Genomic DNA, 19,471 nt, shown 5'->3' with positions numbered 1-19,471 from the left:
TGAGCCCTCTAAGTCTTTTATTTTTAAGGTGATAATATGCAGATTTTGTAACTGATTTGATGTGACTGTCGAAATGTAAATCTGAATCCATGATAACCCCTAGATTTCTGGCTTTGATTGAGGTTTTCAGGGACAGAGAGTGAAGGTGTTGGGTTACTTTAAGCCTTTCCGTTTTAGAACCAAAATACAATTATCTCTGTTTTGTGCTCATTTAGTTGACGGAAATTTCGGCACATCCATTCCTTCACTTGCTCAATGCACTGGCACAGCAGATCTATGGGCCGATAGTCATTTGGTGATAGCGATACATAGATTTGCGTGTCATCAGCATAGCAATGATGGTCAATAATGTTATTTTGCATGATTTGCCCTAGTGGGAGCATGTAGATGTTGAATAAAGAGGGTCCTAAGATCGAACCTTGTGGGACTGCACATGTCACGTTGGTTGATTCTGATACAAAGTCGCCAATGGAAACAAAGTAGTTCCTATTTTGTAGGTAGGACCTGAACCAATTTAAGACAGTGCCTGAAAGCCCCACCCAGTTTTCTAACCTTTCCAGAAGTAATGTATGGTCTACAGTGTCGAATGCAGCACTGAGGTCAAGTAGCATTAGTATTGAGGTTTTGCCAGAGTCTGTGTTAAGACGGATGTCGTTTACAACTTTAATAAGGGCGGTCTCAGTGCTGTGCAGGGGTCGAAATCCTGATTGGAAGGTGTCATAGCAACCAGTTGATGCCAGGAAGTGATTTAGTTGCTGGAGGACAACTTTCTCAATGATTTTACTTATGAAGGGTAGATTTGATATTGGTCTGTAGTTGTTAATAATAGAGGCATCTAGGCTCCGCTTTTTTAAAAGGGGTTTAATAACTGCAGTTTTCAAAGCTTTTGGGAAATTGCCTGACTGGAGAGAGTTGTTAACTATCTGCAATATGTCTACTGCTAGGCAGTCGAAAACATTCTTAAAGGTCCCATGACATGCTATTTTATGTATTCTTTAATAAAGGTATTAGTGGGCAACTAACACAGTATTCAAAGACGTTCCCGAAATTCAGCCGTGGTGCAGAGGTACAGCCACTCCGAGCCAGTCGCACATTGAGCTTCCCCCAAATGCGCTGTTTTGGTGTCTGTAGCTATAATGCAAATGAGGAGGAGCGAGGCGGGTCAAGGAGGAGGGTGGGGGTGTGGCCCTGAGCAGCTTGCAGCGACGGTACCATGCGCTCTGTTTACAGTGGATGTATCGCAATGGCGAGGCGCACACAGCCTTTAGCCGTGTTCTGTAAATATTCTAGAACACACGGGAGTCCTGGAGCTCTATATCTAAATATTATCATATAGCCTACATAGATATCTATATCATATAATATATATTATAACGGCCAAAAGCTGTGTGAGCCGATATTATGAATCTCAAACGACCGCGTTGGGTTCTCTGACGTTCCTGGTTCTTCAACGTCCTCATCAATGTGAAGTAGACTGAACCGCGACAAGGAGGAGAAAGGGATCGTTTCCGGGCAGCGCTTAGGCACCTCCGTGGTCCCTCAGCGGGTCTCAAGCTGGAGACATTCGCCGCCAACAATCCCTTTCTCCTCCATGTCGTGGTTCATGTTCTTGAGGGAGTCAAAGCCAAAGTTCCTTCCCCCCAATTCATTCTCAACCTTGGCTGAGATAACCCCCAATACGAGTCTCGTTGTAGAAATACCAGAGACGAGAGTCCGACAGAACGGTTATCCAAATAACAAGGTACAACACTTGCGTTAAAGTCCTGGAGCTCTATATCTAAATAATATCATATAATACATAGAAATCTATATCATTTAATACATTTTATCACGGCCAAAAGCTGTGTGCGCCTCCAGACGATATAATGAATCACAAACTACTTTGTCGGGTTCTGCGACGTCTCTGGTTCTTCCACTTTCACATCAACCTGAAGTCGACTGAACCGCGCGCTGCCTGCTGCCGGCTGCCCGCTGCCGGGCGATGGTGCCTCGCGGCAACCGGCGGCATGACGCAGTTCATGTACTTCAGCCAGTCAAAGCCAAAGTTCCTTTCCCCCAATTCCTTCTCAACCATGGCTGAGATAACCCCCAATACGAGTCTCGTTGTAGAAATACCAGAGACGAGAGTCCGACGTGTTATGCGCCATAATGCCAAAAGCAGAACGGTTATCCAAATAATAAGGAAGTGTACAACACTTGCGTTACAGTCCTGGAGCTCTATATCTAAATAATATCATATAATACATAGAAATCTATATCATTTAATACATATCAGGGCCAAAAGCTGTGTGCGCCTCCAGACGATATTATGAATCACAAACGACTTTGTCGGGTTCTGCGACGTCTCTGGTTCTTCCACTTTCACATCAACCTGAAGTCGACTGAACCGGGCGCTGCCTGCTGCCGGCTGCCTGCTGCCGGGCAATGGTGCCTCGCGGCAACCGGCGGCATGTCGCAGTTCATGTACTTCAGCCAGTCAAAGCCAAAGTTCCTTTCCCCCAATTCCTTCTCAACCATGGCTCAGATAACCCCCACAACAGTCTCGTTGTGGAAATACAAGACACGTCAAAGAACCGACAAGAAACACTTGCGTTACAGTGTGTGTATTCACACACACACACACACACACACACACACACACACACACACACACGTGGCGCTCGCACGGTCGAGTCTCATTGGCGGGCCAACGTCTCTGGGCGGGCAAGGCAGAGTAAGGGGAGGAGCTGAGATTCCTGATGAGGTCATGAATACAGACATTCCAAATCAGCGCACTTGAGCCTCCGTTTTTTCAAAGGCGAGCAGAACAGCTAGTGCTCGTTTTACACCAAACGCAAGTTTTAGCCATTGGGGGACCATAGGCAGGCTAGGGGAACTCATATTTATGTTAGAAAACCTCATAAAGTGAGATTTTCATGTCATGGGACCTTTAAAGAGGTTGGTAGGTATAGTATCAAGGCAACAGGTGGATGGCTTTAGTTGTGTCACAGTTTCCACAAGATTTTGAGAGTCTATAACTGATGAAGAGAAAGTTCTCTCACGGACACGTCGGACAGCGAAATATTTGATTTAATCTTAAGGCATGATCATGGGAAAGTATTATTATAGGGAACGTTTCCATTGTGGGTAGGGAGTGGGAGTGACCTAAGGCCAAGTCAATTTGTGATACAATGGGTGGATATTGGACATGTCTGCAGGTTTGTAAGACATGGCTGTAAACAGTTTACACAACAAAGAAGTCAGTCGATTGGCCTGGTCACAAAACCAGACTTACTGGCTCCAGTGGGAACTTGAATACGAATTAACTTAACCTCTCTCAGTTAAGAGAGGAAGGGATTTGTTTTAAGTTACAGGGAGAATGTATACGGTTCCTTCTAATGTAATAATTATATAAACAAGGTTAATATAATTTGTATGTGATTGTATATTTATAGTTATGATTGATATTTCCACGACAATAACATTGAAGCATGCCATCCTTGCCACGTAATTTTTGCCTGAACAGGGTGGTAGTCCAACATTTTTGTTTGAAGTGGAGATATTGATGGCACGTCTGATACCTTCAATTTTATCAATATAAAAAGCTGCAAACTCATTGCATTTCTGCGTGGAATGGAGATCAGGTGGAATTTCTGTTGGGGGGTTGGTCAGTCTGTCAACAGTTGCAAATAGGGTTTTTGCATTATTAGTGTTGGTTTTAATGATATTGGAGAAAAATGTTTCTCTAGCATTTTTTAAGTCTAAATTGTAGGCACGGAGGCTCTCTTTATAGATATCATGGTGAATATGAAGTTTTGTTTTATGCCAGATGCGTTCAACCTTCCTGCATTCCTTTTTCTGTGCTGTTACAGAAGCAGGGTGCCTTTTGCTTTCCAGAAATCGTTTTAACCTTATAAGGTGCAATGACATCTATGACTTTCAAAATTTTCAAATTAAAGTTTTCTACAAGATCATCAGCAGAACATACATTAGAATCTTCATTGATATACCGTTTTTTGACAGTGTTTGATTTTGTCTGTATGTCGGGAATAAAAGATATGTTAAAGAAAACACAAAAGTGGTCAGACAAGGAAGGATCAGTCACAGAGAGATCAGAAACATTGAGGCCCTTTGTGATAACCAGGTCTAGAGTGTGCCCCTTACAATGAGTAGCCTCTTTCACATGTTGAGACAGTTCAAATGTGTCCAAAATGGCAAAAAGTTTTTTTGCACACTTGTCATTCAAATCATCAGTATGAAAATTGAAGTCACCAGTTATAACTAGACAGTCAAATTCTGTGGAGATGCTAGACAATAATTATGTGAAGTCATCGAAAAAATTTGCAGAATATGTGGGTGGCCTGTAAATAATTAATAGGAGAACTCTGGGGGAGCATTTCAATACAGCACTAAGGTATTCGAATGAAGGAAAATCACCAAATAACATCTGTTTCCCCTGAAATACATTTTTAAATATAGCAGCAACCCCTCCACCTCTTTTTCCAGATCTACATGCATCAAAAAAGTTATAGTTGGGAGGAGCTGTCTCTATCAGAACGGTTGCACTGTTAATTTGTTCCAGCCATGTTTCAGTTAAAAACATAAAATCCAGTTTAGAAGTGGTAATAAAATTATTAACTAAAAATGATTTGTTATTAAGAGACCTCACATTAAGTAGAGCCATCCTAATGGTGTTGTTGATAGGCTTTAAGGTTGTTTTTGGTTTGGAGGCAATAGATATGAGATTTGTGAGGTTAGCAGTGTGTCTAAGTTTCCCTTTGTTTACCCTCTTAGTGGTTACAGCATGAATGCGAAAGTTGCCCTGCTTTGACGTAGGCAACCTTGGGTTCAGCAGATTATGTGAAACTTCCTTTATACTGTGTCTACGGCTGAACCCTTTTTTGTCTCAGTAATACTCAGGACTACTATCAGTACAGGGGGGGGGGGCTGGGGCGCCATCCTCTTGGGTGTTATCAGCCTGTCGCCATGACATGGCGATGCTATCAATGACACAGATATAAGTTTGCTGCCAACATATTCCAGTCTCTTATATTCGGCTGGAAAATCAGGGGTGCATGGGTGGCAGGCGCGTTCGTGGACTCTTGAAGTGGCAGGAACCGGTTCTTCAGTGGCAGGGTTAATTTCAGTGACGGGCTAATCCGGCTGATACATGTCTTCTTCTCAACCTGTGCTCTGATTGTGGCCTGTGCGTCAGACCATGGCAAGGTCTGTGGGCTGTCTGCTATCTGTGTGTCAGATAGTGGCAGAGTAGATGTGTGGGGAAGGCTGTAGTCTCGCTTCTTCTCAACCTGTGCTCTGATTGTGGCCTGTGCGTCAGACCATGGAGATTTGTGGGAAAGCGAGAAAAGAAGATTGTCCCGCAACAGTTTTGAGCCTAACCTGTTTGGGTGTAGGCCATCTGCTCTGAAAAGATATTTGCGCCCCCAGAATAAGTTGAAATTGTCAATAAAGCCCCTTCCTCTTTCATTGCAGACTCTGGAAAGCCATGTATTCAGTGCAAGTAGACTGTCCACTGATGAATGACTTGATGTGTATTTTGTCCAGTGTACCCAATAGATCAGTGTAATCCCTCTTCAGAAGTTCTGACTGTTCTCTTTGAATATCATTAAATCCTGCATGCACAATAATCGGTGAGATTTTGGGGTTTTCCAATATGATTTTGGCTAGTTTATGGTTGATATCACTAACCATTCCATATGGGAAGAAGCATGTTTTGATCTTCTTACCGGTTATATCCTTGATAGTTGAGTCTCCTATAATCAGAGTGTCTGGTTCATCTGCTTTCTCTGAGATGGGCCCTTGTTGGACGGTGGCAGACACATGCGCAGCCCGCCTCCGTGGCGACTGGTTGTTCCGTCTCTGTCCGCACTGTCCGTCCGGACGCATCTCGGGGCTCAGGGGTGCATTCGTGGACTCTTGAAAGTGGCAGGAACCGGTTCTTCAGTGGTGTCGAAGATAAACCGAGATTTAAAACACTTAAGAGAGAGAGAGAAAAAGAAATCGAGGGGTCCGGAGCAAGAATTGAAAAAAGACTTTATCGTGAAGAAAAACAACAACGATAACAGCCTGAGTAGGTCTATAGAGTCACTGCTCGAACATCGATTCCAGCTTCTCTTTATACACACAAAAATACAAGAATTCCTTTGTCACAATGGAGGTTTCCTTTGTCCCAATGGAGGTTTCCGCCCAGTCAATCTTCGTCTCAGCATGTTATCAACAAAGCCCCGGTCTGAGGTCAGCATGGATTAACCCCGTTAGCCAAGATGACCCAAGGCTGAAAGGCTGAGGTCAACATGGCTTGACCCCGCAGCTTCTTGCACATTCCTGTGTTCCACCATCTGTTCTGAACCCTAGGCTCTGCAGGCATCATGTGTCTTCCACCATTAAAGATAAAAGACTTTATACTAATCATGGTTTACCATAGAATATACTCATTAATTTCTACCACAGTGGCAGGGTTAATTTCAGTGACGGGCTAATCCGGCTGATACATGTAACTTTAGCTTTGGGTAGCTTAGCATTTGCCGTTGAGTGAACTTGTTGATTCACTTTGGCTTGTTGTTTTGGCTTAGCGCCGACTCTGTGCCAGTGAGACGCAGCTGGAACTGTCTCTCTCTTGTCCAGCTTCGGGAAGGATACAGTGTAACTTTGATCATCTTGCTGTATCTGAGTGGGCTCAGCAAACTCACCCATCGTCACTGTATCCTGTTGGAGTCCTTTGCATTTTTCTAATGCTGCTAGTCTCGTTTCAAATAAAGCCAATGTCTGTTGCAGTTTGGTGCAGTCTGTGCATTTCCCAGTCTCCGTGCCTGAGATATCCGAATACAGAGGCATGTTGGCGATAGGAAAGTCCAAGGCTTTTTCTGCGGTTTGATCCGGGAGTAAAAAGTGCCAAAATGTATTGTTGAATCGAGCGATTGAGGACGACGGAAACAAACTATATACTGTTAGGTATTATGATCATGAAATAAAATAAGATAAAGTAGATCTGAACGATGAATTAAGTAGTTTTTTCCAATGCCTAGCGGAGCTTCGGGAAACATGACCTCTCTCTCTGCTGCTGCTCAAAGACCCACTAGGAAGTAGGATCGAATACATAAGCTGCATTATCTCCACATAGCCACTAGGAAGCAGGATCGAACACACAAGCTGCATAACCCCCACATAGCCACATGGGAGCAAGATCGAACACACGAGTTGCATTACCTCCACATAGCCACATGGGAACAGGATCGAACGATAGTTATGATATTGTTACGTATTTTAAGTACATAAGCTGCTCCCACATAGCCATTAGGAAGCAGGATCGAACACACAAGCTGCATTACCCTCACATAGCCACTAGGAAGCAGGATCGAACACTTAAGCTGCAGTAACTACTCAGATGGCAGCACCTTTAGACAGGGGCGGAGCCATTACGTCACATAGGACACGCCCACTTCACGGGCAGTAGCGCGTGATTTGAAGTGGAGAGGACAGAGACTATAGGTAACCGCGGAGAGAACCGGGCTTAAGCTCACGATATTGTTCTATGATTGTAGGCGTAGCCGTCTAGGCTTAGCCATATGGGCTTGTCCCGGGCGCGTGCATGCGCGCACTGAACATTTCAACTGCACCAATCAACGTGGGCACCGCCCACATTTCCCACGGCACCGTGTATATAAGGCGGCGCATATCACAGCCCATCCTCCACGCTATTCTTTCAGCATTTGGAGGGTACAGCAGGTGGGAAGCTAGACAGCTACGCCTACAATCGTTCTATTTCATGCATTGTAGGTTATGCCGTCTAGGCTTCGCCTTATGGGCTAAGGCAGGGGTGTCCAAACAGGGGTGGCCACCACTACATTCCCCTCATCTAGAGTTTTATTTTTATAAGTAATCAACAAGTTGTTTAGCAACAGTTTTCTCAAAAACTTTTGAGAGTGCATGTAAGATAGAAATTGGCTTAAAATTTGAGACCTGGGGGGTATACCACGAACCTCTCTGAACATACCCAGGCTTTTTTGGGAAAGCCTGGCTCGACAGACGCAACTCGCAATCTGAGTTAAATGGTACCACAACCCTCACTTTAGATTAAATTAGTTGAACCAGGTTTTCCACTTTAGGTTCAATGCGCGTTCACACAAAAGGGGCGTTTATCGCGTCATTTGACTCACCCTTATGAAAAATGAATCGAGCGAGAGCGGTGTATTTCACCCAAGGAGAGCAGTGTATCATTATGAACTCCTACGAGGAATTCAAAGTTCAAATCACAGCCAAGGGGAACACGGTTGCCCATAATATGACTAGAGTGCTGGCAAAAAATAGCTGACGTGTTAATTCGTAAGTGAAAAGATTCTGCATATTGTCTAAAGAATATCATGTAGCTATCATCATGCCTTTTACCCCCATAGATGTGGTCGCTCCTACGCACATGGGGCCAAGTCAAAAATAAAAAAATAAATATTATTCAATTTGGTAAGTTGTAAGCATCCATTTGAATAATTTCAGGTGAATCTAGCCTATGATTTGCAATGGCCTAGGCTCCAACCTTTAATCTCATGTTGATTACCTGTAGCAAATAAAAAACCCAAATTAATACGACTGGGCCTAGGCCTAAATGCCTAGGCCTAATTGTGTCACTGACATAGCGGTTATGTAAGGGATAATGGACAACAGGGCACTTGACTATCCAAGGTTAATGTACGTTGAACGTGGGGCCACCTTTGAACTTGAAACACAGACACACTGCGCAACAGTAAGTGCACAGCTTCTTTGTGTAGCATTACCTACATACGGTCCAACAAGGACGATCAAATAACGAATACCCTCTGATGAGAATCTGTATCTCTAAAGAATATTGTCAGACAATGCCAGGGGATCGGTTCTGTCTCTCCAGAGAGACGCCTGCATGATAAGTGGGCAGAGGTCCACCTGAACACCCAACAATGGTGACGCCATTGTCGGAGGAGGGGCGAGGAAGCTGCGCACGCCGATTTAAGTAGCCGATCTCCGGGTAGACTAAGCTGAAAAGCTGCTCCTGACCAGGTTTGGTTTCGAGCATAAGTCACCATGGTGATACAGCGACGCTTAAAGAGATGGACTTTCGTGGTACAGCTAACCCAGGCTTTCAGCTCAACATACCTCGCTAACCCTCTAATCGAGCTTCGTAGTACAGGCCCCAGGTCCGCTGAACCAGACTTGTGAATGGGAGTTATAATTGCCTTTTTCCAGGGCTGAGGAAATTCATTACTTCTGATGGAGCAGTTGACAACATGAGTCACTGGCACTTGAACAACAGAACTGTGTTTAATAATTTAAGAATCCTATCCAAAATAATCCTTAGCCTTAGATCGCCATAACTCCATTATAACTTTACCAATCTCGCTTTTGTTGGGCAAAATAACCTGCTGAGTACATCACATGTACATTATAAATATAGCTAACTCCTACCCTAGCCTGAAGAGCACATCACACGGCAGTCACATTACAATATAGTCAACTTTTAACGCTTGAAGAGCACACCACATGGCAGTCACATTACAATATAGTCAACTTTTAACACATAACCAGGGCCGGCGATCGGCATAGGCGAGCTAGGCGACAGCCTAGGGCGACAAATGCGTTGGGGGCGCCCTCTGGTGGCGCCCTTAATTAAAAAATATATCAATTAAAATATACGACGCGAACGGAGAAGCGAGGGGGCGCGGGAGCAATTGTCAGGGCGGCCCGAAACCGTCAGCGTAGCACCCCCCCCCCCCCCCCCCCGCTCGCAAAACCTGTCCAGGGCGCAAGTTGATTTCGAGTCGCCTGGGGCTCCGAAACGGCCAGCGCCGGCCCTGCACATAACACACACATAATATATAGTCAGGTCAAGGCTGGAGCCGAAGGCCCCATTTCTCAGCCAGGCAGATGTTGTACACTCAGACAATGCACCAGTCATCCTCAAGAACGGGAGAGTCACAAACAGGAGACTCTGTGAAGCTCTCCCCCGTTAGGAAGAACACAAGAAGATACACAGGCATACACTAAGGCCTGGGAGGCAAGGTCAAGCAAAAACACACAGAACCATACACATCTCAAACGCACACACCTCATCGAGAGGAGGATACAGCATAAGAGTGTATCACACAGGAACTAATCACCTTCTTCTGCAGCAGACCTTCCACGGAGGCGAAGCTCTGGACGAACCATCAGCGCTGATTAGGGACTTAGACATATTCGATTTCTCACGCTTTATGACTCTGTATAACCGTTGCCACTTTACTTAATAAATCCAAGGTCCTCGTGCCGACAGACTTTATTATCTCTCCGTCTCATTTCATCTGGTCCAGTAACTGGACAGACCGTTTTTCCCTACACTTTCATATAAATCTTTAATATGAAAAGAAGTAGAGAGATCTCTGTATCATCATTGCTTTCCCCTTTTGAGTCAGCAATTAGTTGCATAAAGTAACAGGTTTTTGCCATACGCAACTCCTTTGTTACCTTATTTCTTAAACCTTTGAAAATAAGTGTGTCTGAATTATTTCTGGTTACCAATGACTGTTTATGTACAAGATCCCTCTTCATTGGTTGGTGAATATCCTTAGTGTATTTCTGTATTTTTGGTTAGTTTTCTAACTATTAGAACCATATTGTAGTCGGACAGGCCTGTGATAGTATGTCTTGGTCACTCTCTCAATTCTATTTGTTAAGACCAAGTCAATGAGGATTTGGCTGACTTAAGTTTGTTACGTATTTTAAGAACATGAGCTGCCTCCACATTGCCTCTAGGAAGCAGATTCAAACACACAAGCTGTATTACCCTCACTTAACCACTAGGAAGCAGGACCAAACATATAAGCCGTAAATACTATACATAGCCACAAGGGGAGCAAGACCTTATTGAAGGCTGCTCCATCCACAGAAGGCAGCACCTTTAGATAAGTGAAGCCGAAGCCATTACGTCACCCCGGCCACGCCCACTACATAGGCCACGCCCACTTGACGTCCACTAGCGGTTGATTCGAAGTGAAGAGGCCAGAGATCAATAGGTAGACGGCAGAGAGCCACCGGGCCTAAGCCCGGGGGCTTAAAGTAGATCACAGTATTTTCCTCTCCACGCGTTAGATACAATTCCCTTCCTTAAAGGTTGGGTATGGGATTTGCGAAACGCCAGCAGATTTTGAAAATACACAACTCAAATGGTCCTACCCCCTCTCCTTCAACGCTGACTCTGACTCCACCCATTCCAAGTACCTGGACGCGCAATCATGCGCGGGGGAGGGGGAGTGCAGTACGACCGTTTGATTGACGTACTTACTGTCCAATGCAACTCGGTGGCTCTGGAAATCATTGGCTGGAGTTTTTCGAGCCCTGCCCGTTCCACAGATGATTGACTTGTTTAATTGTCATGTCAGTACTTCTAACTCAGTGGCTGTAAGTGGGTTATGATAAGGATTTCAAGTAATTTTGCAAAAATTGCCAAAAAAGAGAATTCCATACCCAACCTTTAAGATTCATAGTTACCATACCGAAACATGCCTACTTTAACAAATAAAGTCAGTTAAAAGCAATCCGGGATTGGACTATTTTCTTCGAAGAATGCTGCAATAAGTTAGTCTCGTTGTTCCTTTGATCATTTGCGGAAAATTATACTTTGAATAAAAAATTGCTGCATTTGTGCAACCAGTTTATATTATAGTCTCCAAAAAATAGTTTCACATCTACAATTTAGTTGTTTAAGTCTAGATCATTGTTTCTCAGCGGGGGCGTTCGCACAACCTAGGGGGGCGCTGGGAACCTGATTCTTTTTTTGGGGGGATTTTTTAACTTTCATGGTTTTCAAATTTTTGGGGTGAAAAAATAGCCTATTTTCATTTATTGGTTTCTGAACCCTCTACCGTCTCATCTACTTTTTACTGTCCATGCGCAGTGTAACTGTGTTGGGAAAAATAACCTGATGAGCACATCACATGGCAGGCACATTAATATATAGTCGACTCTTGCTCTAAACCCAACGAACACATAACACAAACATGATAATATAGTCAGGTCAAGGCCAGAGCCGAAGGCCCCATTTCCCAGGCAAATGGTAGACACTCAGACAATGCACCAGTCATCCTCAAGAACGGGAGAGCCACATTAAATTATCACACAGGAGACACTTCGGGGGGCACTCCCCCGTTTTAATTTATCACACCGGAGACACGAGGAGCTCTCCCCCGTTAGGAGGCATGGACCAGGGCCTGGGAGCCAAGGTCCAGCGAAAACACACAGAACCACACACATCTCAAACGCACACACCTCCAGTGTTGTTTTCGTCAGGTAAGACGAAAACGAAAATGACGTCGTCAGACCCCTTTTTTCCATGACGAAAACGAGACTAAGACGAACGTCACCAAAGCCATATAAAGACTAAAATGTGACGAAAAATTTAGACATTTTCGTCAGACGAGAACTAGACGAGACTAAATTGTTAGTGAGAGCATGTGAGCGGAGCGGAGCGTGGAGCGGGTGGTGGAGCGGAGCGGAAGAAATACGTTGGAGCGGGTTGGAGCGCAGAGCGGTTTTAAATTCAAAGGCCGGAGCGGGGATTTGACTCCGCTCCAGTCCGCTCTAGTCCGCTCCAATTTTAACTGCTTCTAGCGGCTTACATGTAGGTGGTTCACGTAGAATAGAATGGGTTTCAATGGGAGCATCCAAGCAACCTGATTGGATAAAACGCGTCACGTGAGACCCTTCCACCCCCCCCCCCCCCCCCCCCCGCAACACTGGCTCGTGTGCTCGCGCGCAGCTGCGCCTGCACGCACACGGCACACACACACTCATACACTACAGAGAGAGGCTGGTGGACGAGTTTTCGTCGGACTAAAACTAGACTAAAACCTTTTGAGTTTTCGTCAGACTAAAACTAGACTAAAACTTTCAAAGATAGAAATGACTAAAATGGGACTAAAACTAAGAAGCATTTCGTCAAAAAGACTAAGACTAAAACTAAATCTAAAATGCCTGCCAAAAACAACACTGCACACCTCATCCAGAGGAGGATACAGCATAAAACTGTATCACACGGGGACTCTTGATCTTCTTCTGAAGCAGACCTTCCACGGAGGCGAAGCTCCGGACGAACCATCAGCGCTGATTAGGGACTTAGACATATTCGATCTCTCACGCTTTATGACTCTGTATAACCGTTGCCACTTTACTTAATAAATCCAAGGTCCTCGTGCCGACAGACTTTATAACCTCTCCGTCTCATTTCATCTGGTCCAGTAACTAGACAGACCGTTTTTCCCCTCAACTGTACGATCACACCAAAAGCTGTAAAAGATGCAAAATCGCCAAATAGCTCAAAATACAACCCTGTCCAAAATATTTACAGCTCATATCGCTCTTGCGTTTTCTCGCGGATGTTTACTCGGACCACCCACGTGGACGAGAGACATCTATATTCCGATTGGCTGGCGGTCATTTACAGCCGAAACGCTACCAGCACATTTGCATAGAGTTGAGCTGTTTTCAACTCTCATTTACAGCTTAACAGATTTAAAGCTATCGCTCAAGCATTTTATCGCTCCAATCTCTTTATCGCTCATGTCTAATAGAGCTTTTGGTGTGAACGCACAGTAACAGTGGACATACAGGCAGCCCGGTTCGGTCCTGCACATGCCCGGGGCCTGCCCGTAATTCCGACACCTCATTGTTCCGAAATATTTCCCATTAGATCGACATGCCACTATGCCGACGGTTCAATGTTCCGAAAACGGAACCCATTGGTCCGAAGGTCAGTTTCTCCGACTTTTCAAAAAGGAGGCACATTAGGCCGACGGTTCAATATGCCGAATAGGCCTACATATAAAGAGTTTTATACCTCGCTCTCTCTCACTCTCTCTCCAAAATACAACATAGGCCTATATATCACGTTCCAATGAATATTGGAGAGCAAAGTGACAACGCTTCACTTCATTTCGACAGGGTGTTTCAGCCCCATGGACAGAGAGCGTAGGTCTAATTCTCAACACGGGCATGAACACACACACACACACACACACACACACACACACACACACACACACACTACTAAGTATACGGTATGAGGTATAAGTTTGACTAAATCAATACCAGCGGAATTATTTAGGGTAAAAGCCCACTGTGAACACAGTAAACCACACATATAGGCCCACACACTACTAAAGATAAAAATTTTATTTGTTTTTCACTCACCGTTTGACTTCTTTACGGGAAAAGTATTAGTCCTTGTATAACGTGCGTTTCATAAATTCACCTCTTGGGACCGTTCAGGCCCACAGCAACAGTCTGGCTTGGTGAAGTGCACTGCTGGAACTTACCCTACATGCCCACTGCACTGTCAGTCAACGGACGTGGGAAGGCGTGGCTGACGGATGGGGGAGTAGTCTTTGCAGAGGCATCCGTCAGCCAATTCAATTCAATTCAATTTTATTTGTATAGCCCTTAATCACCATTACAGTCTCAAAGGGCTTAACAGGCCAAATATTTGCAACAATCAAACAATCAATATTTAGCCAATCAAATCGCTTCCCGCTAACAACAACAAAGCCGGGTTCTTCCCGCTTCTTCCTGCTTGTTGGGTTGTCATTGCAAGATGGATCCCGTTGTAGCAAGGAGGGTGTTTGTTCAGGTTGCTGGTGCTTTGGTCCACCGACGTGGAAAGCAAGTGCATCGGCGTTGGTGGGTTCACCCCGTTCTCTGGACACGCAACCAGAGAGGGGAGTATCACACACTTGTGCAGGAGTTGCGTCTGGATGCTCTCCTATTCCATCAATATTTTCGGATGCCTCCGGACCACTTCGACGAGTTGCTTGGCAAGGTGGGTCCTCTCATTACCGTGGCAGACACACGGTTTCGTTCTGCAATTGGCCCTGCCGAGCGACTCATTTGCCTACGGTAAGGATACTTTTTTTTTTAATGATCACACAACTAGCGTTTCCATACAGCTCATTGGTGTGCACATACTGCTAGGCTATAGAAAAGGTGCCCATTTCCATCCACGGTGTTGTTTGCATAAAATGTCCTAATTAGGGAAGACATCTACCAATCTATAGCCATAGTAGTGTGCAGAGTGTTCCTGGTAAATCTGAGGTTATGTGGTAGAGCTATCTGTAAACAATCTAGTCATATTAGTTGTGGATGTCACATGGGATTATTTATGTATCAATGAAGTGTTTCAGATAAATGTGTTCCATCATAAAGCCTTTCTATGAACATGGTATGCATGCAACCATGTATGAATAATAAATATAACTAAGCTGTCATGACTCATGCCCTGTCTATTTTAAAGTATATTTGAAGTATATTCTTTAATGCTTTCTTTGTTAGGTATCTTGCCACTGGCGATTCCTTTCACACGATTGGCTTCAGCTATCGTGTGGGCACTTCGTCAGTGTGTAGGATAGTGCAGGAGGTAGCCAGTGCCATCTGGACTGCTTTGGTGGAGGAGGAGGAGATGTCTGTTCCCACGAGGGCGGACTGGAGCACCATGGCCGAGCAGTTTGAGTGGCGCTGGAACTTCCCCAACTGCATCGGAGCGATTGATGGGAAGCATGTTGTGATACAAGCTCCAGTTAACTCTGGCTCCTTGTATCACAATTACAAGGGCACCTTCTCCCTGGTCCTCCTCGCCATAGTGGACGCCGACTACCTGTTCCGGGTTGTGGATGTTGGAGGCTACGGCAGGACGAGTGACAGCGGCTCCCTCCGTAACTCCGCGTTTGGGGAAGCTCTTCGCGATGGCACCCTTGACCTCCCTCCCGACTGTGTCATCTCCGGCGCAGAGCAGCGGGGGCCACTTCCTCACATGTTTGTGGGGGATGAGGCGTTCCCACTCATGACCCACCTGCTGCGGCCATTCCCTGGACAACATCACACTCAGGAGAAGCGAGTGTTCAACTACCGCCTCAGCCGGGCTCGTCTGGTAGTGGAATGTGCCTTTGGGATCTTGGCATCTAGGTGGCGCATGTACCGGCGCGGGATTGGCACCAGTCCTGAGGTAGCTGAGGTGTGTGTGAGGGCCACCTGTGTGCTGCACAACTTTCTTGAGAGGAAGAAGCTGCAGGGGAGAAGACGCGGGGTGGAACCGAACATCGAGCCATCGACTGATCCAGAAGCCCTGCGTGATGCACCCAGGATGGGCTCCAACAACGCCACCAGACTGACCATCCAGATGCGGGAGGCCTACTGTGCGTTCTTCAACGAGGAGGGTGCAGTGCCATGGCAGCCAAGAGCCTAGCAACACAAAGGCTCTTCAACCAAACAGCTCTTTTAAGAGCTACCTATATCTTAAGAAAATAAGCATATTCCAACTACGCCTGCACCTTCCTATACCTGCGTAAACATTGTACATTTGCTCAAGGTTAAGTTTTAAAAGTAAATGTAATAATGATTGATAATGATTTGGTTTTGTTTTTTCACAGATGACCCGAGCCAGCTTTCAAGAATCCCTATCGTCTTTCTACAAGTGTACTGAATAATTATTAATATGCTAATATTAATATAACATAATTCCACTTCCAAATTATAATGTATTATAAAAGGAACACATCACAATCAAAGTAATTTTTTTAATTAAGAACACACAGAACAACAAAACGACAGAAACACCATAACTTAACACCATAACAAATATAACCTCACGCAGTCACTCAGTCACTCAGTCACTGTCATTCTCCCGAACCTCCCTAACCTGTAGCGCCGCCATATCCGCCCTGGAAACAATTTGGTACACCTCGTACCGCTCATGGCGGGGAGGAGTGACCTCAGAGGGGGGCTGTGGCTGTGGCTGTGGCTGTGGCTGTGGCTGCGGCTGCGAGGCAAGTGTAGCCAGTGGCTCCATGAGCGCCAGCATGCCCTGCTCAAAAGAGGACATCTCAGGCCTACGTCGCTTCCTACCCCTGCCCTCTTCTGGGGGCTGCACACGCCACTGGCTCCTACCCACAGGTCCACTGTCCGCTGCTGGGGCTGTGGCTGTGGCTGCCTCATCTGCTGCTAGTGCTGGGGGTGACAGCGCACCTGCCTCTTCATGTGACCCACGTCCATGCTCCTCTGTCACCGCCATCACCGACACCGAGGATGGGTTCCGATGCTGGAGGTTGGAGGTGGTCCCTCTATTTTGGAGGAATGGCGCTAGGAAGCCCATCACCCCCATGTACCTCCATACAGGCGGCTTGTCACTGGCCCCTGCCCCACTCCTCTGGGCTTCCTTCTCCTTCACCCTCTCCCTCCGATATCTGTCCCTGAGGGATCTCCACCTCTTCACACATTCAGGCACTGTAAATAAAAATATATAAAATCAAATTATTGATCACATTACAATCTACTTCATTCTTTTCATTATTATTTTCTGTAAAGATTTGAAAATGTATGTCTATGTACTCTTTATAATCTATGTAGCAGTAGCTATGCTGTAGCTGCTATGTTACGTTTTTGGATTCTGCATGCACGGTCCAAATCGAATTAATAAATACACAGATATTGTTTCCAAAACGCATATGTATACAGAAAGTGCATGTTTAAACATGTGTCAGCAATTGCAACTATACATTCTAGGTAGCAGTTAATTATATATTTTGGAGGATGCTAATGCTGGACCATGCATGCTGTATTGCTAGCAGTCATTCAACACTGATTCATTTGAAAAGTAGTACATACATCGAAAATAATTAGAAAATAAATACATATTACCTGTTTCCCCCACCTCCAACGACACATCTTGGAATGCCCGATCTTTTAGTGTGTTGTCCCTGTAGGTGTACATGGACTGATCGTACAAAATTGGACGAGGACCAACGGCGATTATGAGTTTTTCCTCCATTTTTTAATTAACTTCTCCGCCGCTTTCCCGCTTTCCCGCTTTCCAGTATCGTCCGAGCCCGAGTCGCGTCACAGTGCTTACATTTGCATCCGCGATCTGATTGGATGACGGATCCGTCGCTGCCGAAAAAGTTGAAAATGTTTCAACTTTTTGACGGAGCCGAAGGCTCCAACGGAACGGACGGATCCACAATGCATTGCGCGTCCGTCCCCATTCAAAGTCAATGGGGATCAGTCAACGGACGGAGGTAGTGGGCACGAGGCATTAGCCTATCGTCTTTTATTTCTGGTTTCATAATCACACATGTGGAATTGCGCCTTGGCCTATTCGGCATATTGAACCGTCGGCCTAATGCGCCTCCTTTTTGAAAAGTCGGACAAACGGGACCTTCGGACCAATAGGTTCCGTTTTCGGAACATTGAACCGTCGGCATAGTGGCATGTCGATCTAATGGGAAATATTTCGGACCATTGAGACGTCGGAACAATGAGGCGTCGGAATTACGGCGTGGCACTGTTGGGAAAAATAACCTGATGAGCACATCATATGGCAGGCACATTAATATATAGTCAACTCTTGCTCTAAACCCAACGAACACATAACACAAACATGATAATATATAGTCAGGTCAAGGCCGGAGCTGAAGGCCCCATCTCCCAGGCAGGCAGATGGTGGACACTCAGACAATGCACCAGTATCATCTCCAGAACGGGAGAGCCACATTAATTTATCACACAGGAGACACCTCGAAGCTCTCCCTCACTAGAAGGAACACATGCAGATACTAGGGGCCTGAGAGCCACATTTAATTTATCACACAGGAGACATTTTGAGAGCTCTGCCCCGTTAGGAGGAACCAAGAGATACACCTGCCCATACCAGGGCCTCAGAGCCACATTAAATTACCACACACGAGACACTTCGGGGGGGCACTCCCCGTTTTAATTTATCACACCAGAGACACGAGGAACTCTCCCCGTTACGAAGCTCTCTCAGGGCCTGGGAGCCAAAACACACCGAACCGCACACATCTCAAACGCACACACCTCATCGAGAGGAGGATACAGCATAAGACTGCATCACACAGGGACTCTTCACCCTTCTTCTGAAGCAGACCTTCCACGGAGGCGAAGCTCCAGATGAACCATCAGCGCTGATTAGGGACTTAGACATATTCGATTTCTCACGCTTTATGACTCTGTATAACCGTTGCCACTTTACTTAATAAATCCAAGGTCCTCGTGCCGATAGACTTTATTACCTCTCCGTCTCATTTTATCTGGTCCAGTAGCTAGACAGACCGTTTTTCCCAACAGCACCACACCCCCAGATTCCCGTTACATCAGAGGTGCGTTCAAGTTCAGCGAACATAGGCGAACATAGGCGAACGTTCGCAACGAACGCGTTGACATTAAACAATTAATTTTGAATGATTTTTGAACACCGTTCTAAACAAACTGTAAACGAAAAAAATGGATACGAAGGCCATGGTATTAGCGGCAGCCTCCATGTTAATGGAAGAGTTTACAGAAGAGGGTTTGCAAGTGGTCGACCTCGTTGAAAGCCTACTGCAGACAACCAGTACGGAAAATTCAAGAATAGAGGGCTACGTCACCGAAGTTGTACCCACTTACTGCGATATAACGTTCAAATCGCATT

At 45.5% G+C, this 19,471-nt stretch overlaps 1 protein-coding gene across 1 annotated transcript; it reads left to right on the top strand.

Moving 5' to 3' along the window:
- The first annotated feature begins 15,148 nt into the window (after positions 1 to 15,148).
- Positions 15,149 to 16,279, top strand: LOC132449994 (uncharacterized). The gene has a single exon (XM_060041945.1). The coding sequence runs from the start codon at positions 15,449 to 15,451 to the stop codon at positions 16,229 to 16,231; it is 783 nt and encodes a 260-aa protein (XP_059897928.1). The 5' UTR covers positions 15,149 to 15,448; the 3' UTR covers positions 16,232 to 16,279.
- The last annotated feature ends 3,192 nt before the right edge of the window (positions 16,280 to 19,471 follow it).

The sequence above is a fragment of the Gadus macrocephalus genome, chromosome 21 (genome assembly GCF_031168955.1).
Source record: "Gadus macrocephalus chromosome 21, ASM3116895v1".
NCBI classification, from domain to species: Eukaryota; Metazoa; Chordata; class Actinopteri; order Gadiformes; family Gadidae; genus Gadus; species Gadus macrocephalus.
The sequence above is the reverse complement of the archived record's forward strand: the minus strand, read 5'-3'. Positions and strand labels throughout refer to the sequence as shown.